The following is a 9,491-nucleotide window of genomic DNA, read 5'->3' as shown; positions in this document are numbered from 1 at the left end:
TATAGTTATATACTAATTTATATAAAATATACACATGTATACGTTAAATATATACGTCTATAGAAGATATATACACATATATAAGCACCATTCAATATATATGTATTTTTTAATAAAATACACTATAATATATATGTACTACAATTTATACACACACTATATATATATAGTTATATACTAATTTATCAAACATATACACACGTATACGTTATATATATACTACTTTAAAAGATATATGCACCCATATCCATTTAATATATGTACAATTTTAAATAAAATATACTACAATATAAATATACACTACAATATTTACACACACTATATATATAGTTATATATACTAATTTATAAAACATATACACTACAACTTCGTAACATATGCATTGTAAAACATATATACATCTATAGAAGATATATACATATATATACGTACCAATCAATATATATATATTACTTTAAATAAAATATACTACAATATATAATTATATATATAGTTATATATTAATTTATAAAGTATATACATATGAATACGTTATATAAATAGGTCTATAGAAGATATATGTACGCATATATGAATTAATAATACTTGATTGTAAATTAATAATATATTAAAACTAAGTTATAATTAAATCTAATTTCAAAAAAATAAAAATTAATCGGACCGGGCAGATTAACCGGCGGGTCCTAACTGGGCTTGATCCGAACCGGGTTAACCAGACTCAAATCAACGAAAAAATTGGCCCAAAAATCAGTAACTAAAGCCCTAGAAATTATCGGGCCGGGTTCGATTTTGGTTTTGACACCCTTAACGTAGATAGATATGAAGGCATAAAGGCAAAACAGGTAAGGAGGAGAAAGGCATCGGAGAAGAAAATGGAGGAATCAATTGAAGGATCCCTTGTGGCGCCCATCATATTCCTTATTGTTGTCGCCGTTCAGTATTTCTCCCGCTATGTCCAACTCAATACAAGTGTATTTTCTCCATTTTCCACATTTTTTTAAAAAAATTATATTATATTATATTAATAATAGCGATATCATATTTAGATACATGTATGTGTGTGTATTTCTCCAGTGATACTGTTGATTTTGTTACCACATTTCTATTCGCCTTTTTTTTTTTTTATAGGTTTTGTATCATCAGCATTGGACCTCAACTAAATCCAAATTTGTATTGAAAAGTGTGATTTTTGTTGATAGTTCACAATGGTATGACACTTGTGTGTATGTGTGCACGCGCACGCACACGAAAGAGTCTGTACGTACACATATACAACAATTTAAACTTGCATATGCATGGGTGAATTTATGGTTAAAATATGGGCACGCGAATCCATGGTTTCTTTGTAAAACTATATTTATGTATATATTTTTTTAAAATTGATATAATATTATCGTTTGACATTCATGCTACAAGTAGGCTAAATGTTGTACTTGGTTGAATTTTGAGTTATTTATCTTGAGGACGAGGATCAATTTTTTTAGTGGTACATTATATGATGTGCTACAACAATATAACACACTCATGGATTGCTGAATATTGACTTCCTCTGTTATTTGAGTAATCAATTTACAAGACTCAAAGAGAACACATATAAAGTCAGATTGTTTGTGGGTCAATTGGAGTGGTTGAAAATATGGGGCACAAATCTTCTAAATTTTTTTTCTTAAACAATTGGAGTGGTTGTTTTGATATTGCATATGTCTAATATAATAATGGGGATATTCATTTTCAGAGAGTTGCAGTAAATGCCGAGGAGTTGAAGTTGCGGGCAGAAATTAAGCAGCTGTTAAAGGAAGCGAATGCGATGCACAGTGAGTGATTTCAATAGTTCAACTAATGTGATCTTATATAGGAATTCGACGTCTTCTATTGTAATTCATGTTACATGGAGTTCTGCACATGAATATTATATTTTCTCTATCTCCAAAAGGTCTCTTGGCCAATATTTATTTTTGATTATTTCTCTATGAATATGACAAGTTACATCTCTAGTAATCCTTTGTCATATTCTATATGCTCGAATTTTACTCAAGGTGGAGTTTGAATATTAATTTGATTTTTACCTTACCTGATGTCACGATCCAAACTAGGGCCTTACCGTGACGGATATCCCGAACCATAAAGGTCCGAACGTCCTACTCTATCTGGTAGTCATGCACAACATTCATATAATAGGAGGATATGAGAAAATACAATCTGATACGGAAACATGGTCATTGACTCTGAGTTTCAAGACATGAGAATGAAAGTTACAATTCAAAACATCTGAATAAGATCTGACCCAGTTTGCGAAATTTCTACTACATCTCAAAACTGTTCTGAAAACTGGGACAAGGCTCCCAGTAAACCAAACCAACGGAATAACATAATCTGAAATAACATGTCTTCTGGAACAAGAAGGCTTACCACTGATCGGATCACTTCTCTCTGGAATACTCTACTGATTAGCCAAACCCTTGGACTGAGCCTCCAAACTTGGGAAGTAGGGCGTCAATACAGATGTACTGGTACGCAGAGCAGATCCAACATACTAGTTTATATTCAACATATATGAGAGCAATATAAAACAGTTCATAAACATATCAGATAGTAAGAAATCTCATGGGCATTTTCGAAAGACTCTGTAAAATCATCTGAACTCTGTGACACTCTTCGTTTCACTTCTGCGTTAGGTGGTATACCCTACAACTTTGAAATTCCACGGGCTATATGAAATCCGCCATTGACTCGGCGGGGAAGCCCCCAACCCAAGTGTGCCGCAAGGGTTGGAGTCTCTGACTCTGCTATGCCACATGGCCATCGCCAGCGTAAAAATAATATGTCCGGATTGACAAATCACGATTTTAGGCTAAGAGTTACTTGAACTCAAACCTTCTTCGGGTAACCACCTAACCCTCTTTAAATCCAGTTTTAACTTTTTAAAACATGCATTCTCTGAAAATATATTTTGAAAACATACTCTGTTATGGCATACATACTTATGATATCGTCATACCATTGACTTGCAAGTCACATCTCTGAGCCATTATTAGCATATTACAATCTCTGTATTTCAAAACATAAATTCGGGACCACCATATAAAAAAATCATTTCAAAGAACTCTTTCTCTAAAACTCATGTAAACACATGTATGCAACTTTCTTTGTCAAACTTTCAATGATGCAAGGTGGTCATGTCAAAGCTCTTAATCTCAGGCAAATCTTTCTCTTTTAACAAAATATAATTACATCAAGAAACTCCCTCTCTTAAATCTCTAAATCATGCTCAAAATAATATGGTATTTGAGTAAACTATTTTCAAGCCATAAATCATGCATTTCAAATCCTTCACCTTAAGATCTAAACTTAAAGTCATCACAAAAGAGGGATTTCATAAGTTGTGCTCTCAAACAATCTTCAATCTAAATTTTTCATATATATACATATACGTGTAAATCAATTTAAGGGGTGAAGGCCTAAAGACCAAATCAACAATACAATTAAACATTCATAATGTGAAATAAAATCATGTATTTCAAAACCCCTTTCTAAATTTATGCTTGATAACCTTTAAATCATGTTCTAGTGTTTACAAGCCCATGTAAGTTTTAGGATAAACCCCACGTACCTCAATTTAGGAATTTGATGAATGATTCTTGAAGCCTACGATTTGGGGATTCCAAATCTTCAATCAATCTTGAAAATCCACAGTTAAATCTTGAGTTATTTGGATTTTTAGTTTGAAACCCTAGAGAGTGTTCTTGAGTAATTTGGATGATTGTGAATGTATTCTGGTGTCTTTGAGAATAAATCCCGTGTTTAGGCTGATAAAGGGGTGGAAAATACCCAATATACCCTTAATAAGGTGGAATAAAAAATATAACTGGGAGCCCGATTTCATGGGCCACCGTGACGCGCCACAATCGCGGTGGCTCACTGGAAATTGATGAGTGGGATTCCTAAGGTCACCGCGATGCGGAGCCATCGCGTTGTCCACTGGTTGAGACCTGAAACTTCGGCGCGACGCGCTACAATCGCGCTATGCTACTGGAATTTGACAATTTCTTAATAGGCCCCCTCCGCGACGTGCCAAGCACCAAAATGACGGTTTTTTACGACTAGAACTTAAATTAGCCATAACTTCTTGCTCGGGTATCGGATTTGGGTTTCAATTTCCCACATGATAAAAAGTCGAAATTAGGGAAATTATATATGGTTTAAACTTTACTCACTTTGGAAATAAAAATGAGACTAAGTTTCTTTGACACAATTCTAGTCACTTAACTCTAAGAGCATATTACCACAAGCTAACGCATGAACGATTTTTGCGGGGTGTTACACCTGATCATAAAAATATGTTAAATGTAATTGTTGAAACTCCAGTTTGATATGAAATACTGTATCAAAGTTCAAATACTTGAATTATTTTACGAATATGAATTCCTGAAGGTTGGAAAAATTGTAATAAAATGAAACGATGTCTAACATTTTTGCATGTTATAACACTGAAAGATTGTCATATTGGAGAGCGTAGAGTATTATTTATCTTCATATCCAAATTGAATATGTTAGTTAATGGTAGATGTTATGATGTATAGAATTAATGATGTGTCTTTGAAAACTCAGTGGTTTCCAATCAAAATACTGATATTTCTTCTGTTCCTTATGAGGATTTTATCTAAGAAAGCGAGAGTTACCATAGGTTGATAATTCACTTTGTAGATGATAATAATTTTTTTGTAGTATCTATGATATGTAAAAGCTTATGTTGGTTTCATATTGATTTCAGGCCTTCAACGTTTGCACAAGCTGCGAAAATAAGGAGGACGGCAGCAGCCAAGGAGCATGAACTTGCAAAAAGTATGGTATATACTACCATACTAGGAATAGATACTATTGTTTATCTGTAATTCTTATAGACTTGATTTATGGAGAATGCTTCTGCATAGGTTTGTAGTTCCCCATCAAATTATAGTTGGACAAGTAAAATACCATGTAGAAAGAAATGAAAGGCACTCATAATAGAAAACACTATCATAAGAAATAGCAGGTAGAGTCCCAAATACTGTATTTTGTCTGGTGTACTTGGCTTACCATAGCTAGCAAGCTATAGAAGAATGCTTGGAGATAGACATTTAGCTATGCTGGTACTAATTATGCTTCTATCGATATTCCTAAAGTATTTGGGTGGTGAAACAACCTGATTGAGATGACTTTAAGAGCAAAACATTTGTCTTTTTAGGTTCAGAGAGTTGCTTCCAGCTAGCAAATTGCTTCCAAATTTTCTGGAGAACGTGAGGGACAGGGGTTCTCAATGGTTGCCATACGTCACCAGGGAGCAAATAGTCAGTTCCATTAGCAATGTATTGTACCCATGAACAATAAACTAGGAATATTGAAAGACCAAATGCCCCTGCCTATTTTTTTGAACTTAGAATTATTTCAGCAACAATCCTTTAAGTAGCAAGTTTTCATGATGTCTGATTATTGACACTTTTTTCCTTTTAGTTAGAACATATATAATTAGAAACCAAGTCCACTATCCTTTTAATGGTTGAAGACTAATCACAGCTTGGTGTTGTTTTCTGTACAGACGATTTATTAAAACTTTTAGGAAGATGAAGAAAGATCTCCACATGGTAATCATTCATTTAGAGGGAGCAATAATTATAAAACGTAGCCAGTAAAATCCCACAAGTGAGGTCTGTGAGGGTAGACTGTACGCAGACCTTACCACTATCTCGTGGAGGGCGAGAGGCTGTTTCCAAAAGATCCAAGAGGGAGCAATGATCGAGTACCCAAAAAAAAAAGTTATTTGGTGGGGGTTTGAGAAGAAAGGAGTTCATATCAAAATATAAAAGTCATAAAAGGTATGTGCAACTGAGTGGTTGCAGGTGAGAACAGTCAGAGAAAATTTAGACAGTTTCTCATATATGGTAAAAGACTAACCAATGTACACACATGATGCATGCTATTTACAAATTAGATTTTGTTTATTGATTAAACTTCTGAAGGAGTCAACAAGAAAGTTGGAACTGAAGATAGGTAATCTAGAGAATAAAGGTATTAGGATGTGTAGAAGTAAAAACAGAATCTGTATGCTGCAAGTTTAGTTCCTCATAAGAAGAACAAAGGTGATGTGAGATTGAACGGGGATTGTGGCACTTATGTGCAGACAAATTCATATACCTTGGTTCAGTTTTCTAGAAGAATTGTACGATGAATGACGATATGTTACATTGAATCCATGCAGACTTAGCAAAGGGTAGAACTTAACAGATGTATAAGAACCAAATAGGCGGCACTCGTAAGTTGAGAGTATAGATTAGTCATGTTGGTAGCTTACATTTCATCTCATTTTTTCCATAAGTGTTCTAATTGAGTTTTAAATTTGCATGTCAATGAAAGAGTAAAGTGATCCTCTAGTATTAGAAAGCCCTTAAATTTGTCGTAAAAATTAATTATTGGGTACATAAATCTCAAACGGGTATCAAGGAGTCATATAACCTGCTTCAACTAGTATGAGATTGAGGTGTTTTTGGGGTTCCTGATGTTGCTTAGTCCTAATAACTGCATTTGGTTCCATACAGACCACGAAAAGCTCATGAAAGAGCTGAAATCGTCATATGATACACACTCAAAGGCCCTCATGGTCATAAAGGTAATTCATGTGAGGTTTGCTAGTCAAAATGTTGACAACCTTTGTTAAAATTGTAAGATACTTAATCAGCTACTGATCACACAGATCTTGACTTACTTCTTGCTGATTATCTGGTTTTGGAGTATCCCTGTGGCTTCCATACCTAAGCAGCTCTTTCAACCTTTCGGTAAATCTATTATCCCCTAGTATTTTTGGTTTCTTGACACTGCATGTCATTTTATGAACTTTAGGACTTTTATGATGTATGCTGGTCAAATTGATTTTATATTTCACTAATTAGCTATGTCATGCCTTCCAATATGATGGTAAATATACAGTTATTGCTTTCACCACCATTGTGTGACTGTGTCACTGAGCTGCTATAACATTCCATGTTGCAGGTAAGATTTTGTCTTGGCGAGCTGGAGGTCCAGCAAATGAAAACGTTATGGTAATTACCATGAGGATTTAGAGTTGATTGGAACTTTCTATTTAGGAAAACTGTGACTGTATGAACAAGTAATGAGCTTAGGTTTTGAGTTTGAACCTTGAAGGTTAGGAGTTGTACTCTTTTGATAGGCTGTCTCTCTAGACTGGAAACTCATAATTACCCTGTTATAAGAACTCAAAGACAAGGATCTACTTACTCAAATTTCTGGGCAGCGTAGAGTTGCTGATATCTTGAGACCAAGTGTAAGAGGTTAGGAAATGGTATTTTGGTTTTTGTGGTGGTGCCCCCAAACACGTGGGAGAGGGGGAAGGGGGTATTGCTTTGCTTATTCTCTCGTGTTTCCATCAGTGCTCATTTCCTATCAAATCCTAGGTTCTGTTAGCTATTAAAATGCCTTGAACGATAGTTTTGGTGTCCATTCACCCACAAAAATGTGACTAAGAGTCTGAAGATCGCAGTCTTCTTTACTTTTTCTTACTTTTTGTGATTCATTTGTGACTTTTATCTTGTCCAACCTTGTCCTTTTGGTGGTGCTTTTTGTGTGCTAATGTACTCTTAATTCAGGGCTCACGTCACTTTCAAAGCTGCCTAATCTTTTTATTGAGCAATGTTTGACTAACTCGTGTAATGCAACTGCAGGTGGGAGTCATTCCATGGTTGATATTGTCCACTAGACTCAGCAAACTTATCTGCAGGAAAATATTCAAATAGGAGAGTATAAGACTGGATTTACATCTGTCGAAAAGAACCAAGATGGACAGTCTACTGATGTGTATTTATTTGATTGGAATTAATGTTAACATCTGTAAATGAATTTTGTTCCTATCATTTTTGGTGTGAGGAGTAACTCCTAAACCTTTGTGTGGTAGTGCGAACGTTGGCATTGCTTCAGAAAGCACAAGGATGTGCTCACTGTAGCTATAGAACTTAGAATGTAGAATTATGAATAGTAACTGAATAACCATAGCTATAGATAACAAATGCATATATTTTCTTGGAGAATTAAATTAAACTTCTTAACATAAGGTTGTTAGTCAAAGAGGGTATGTTTTGTTTCTCGACACTTTTTGTTTTGTCAAGAACCCACCATAACTTCAAGTTAAAAGATTGTATTATGCATAATGATGTTCATGGTCCGTTGTATTATTTTCTAATGGCGTTTAGGACTTCTAACTTGAAAGTCGATTACTCTTTCATCTCTTTTTTTTTTTCTCTTAAAAAAAACATTATGATTCAAAAAGTACATAAAATTAGGGGGAACGAACAATTTTTATCCTCGAGTAAATAATTCTTTCCCCCGAAAATTATTAACAACTGTAGTTTTTTTATAGTTAAAATAAATAAAAAATCTGCCTATGTATGGAAGTGTTCTAGAGAGAGTATAGTTGCACGGCTTACTAAGCCATTCAATGATAACTTATAAGGAGTTGAAGATATATACTCACCGGTTATTTATCTATTGCCTTCTCTCTCATTATCCTAAAGTTCAACAAAAGTCTAGAAAACACAAGAATAGAGTATATTTATTTGAAGTATAAAAATAAAAGAGAAATATCCAATTGTGTGAAATATTGTGATAACGTGTTTCTTCATGCCACTTCGAGAAAATATGAGGTACGGTGATAGCTAGTTTGGACTTATGCCTCAACAGCTTACACAATAGAAGCTATAGTTTTGCTCAAAGAATTGGTGGGAGCTTATATGTGACAAAAAAATAATCTAAATATGATATTGATTGATGATGCGATGTTGAGAGGAGATAACCAGTCGAAGGCAGTCAGTAGAGTTGGATAAACAGTTAGACAGTCACAATTCGAAAGTTATTTACTACTGTTCTCAGTAAATAAGCCAAATTTGTAATAGTCATTTCCATTCGATTCCAATGAATTGTTAGTATAAATACACTTGTACATATACAATTCAGATTATTCAGTTGGCTCATTTATGCCATCTCTTATAAGTTTGATTCATCCATATTACTGTCGTTATAGAAAATTTTCATTCGTACCATTATTTGGTAACAAGTAATTTTTGTAAAACCATTTTTATCATGAGACCTCTTATAAGAGGTGCACATTACCAAATCCAAATCAATCAATATTACTTAAAATGAAAAATTGAAAATTGAGCCCATTAAAATAAATTTGATCCATACAGTTAAAATAAAGTTTGAACTTATTAAAAATAAAAATTGGACTAATTAAAAATAAAAATCAAACCCATTAATTGTGTCAGATTTTAATTTTAATGGGTATGATTTTTTATTTTGATTTAAGTAATATTGATTGATTTGAATTTGGTGACGTAGACTTCTAATAAGAGGTCATGTGGCAAAATAGTTTTGCAAAATCACCGATGCAAAATAATGACATAAATGAACTTTTCTGTAACGACAGTGGTATAGATGTGCCAAACTTT

The 9,491-nt window shown here is 33.8% G+C and overlaps 1 protein-coding gene across 1 annotated transcript; it reads left to right on the top strand.

Annotated features, from left to right (window-relative positions):
• Positions 1–693: 693 nt before the first annotated feature.
• Positions 694–7,928, top strand: LOC107860891 (protein GET1-like). Its single transcript, XM_047404621.1, has 7 exons — positions 694–971; positions 1,736–1,814; positions 4,772–4,842; positions 6,573–6,643; positions 6,728–6,809; positions 7,024–7,073; positions 7,713–7,928. The coding sequence occupies exons 4-7, from the start codon at positions 6,587–6,589 to the stop codon at positions 7,782–7,784; spliced, it is 261 nt and encodes an 86-aa protein (XP_047260577.1). The 5' UTR covers positions 694–971; positions 1,736–1,814; positions 4,772–4,842; positions 6,573–6,586; the 3' UTR covers positions 7,785–7,928.
• Positions 7,929–9,491: the final 1,563 nt, after the last annotated feature.

Source organism: Capsicum annuum, chromosome 2, assembly GCF_002878395.1.
Source record: "Capsicum annuum cultivar UCD-10X-F1 chromosome 2, UCD10Xv1.1, whole genome shotgun sequence".
Classification (NCBI taxonomy): Eukaryota; Viridiplantae; Streptophyta; class Magnoliopsida; order Solanales; family Solanaceae; genus Capsicum; species Capsicum annuum.
Note: the sequence above shows the minus strand (reverse complement) of the source record. Positions and strands in the feature narration are given on the sequence as shown.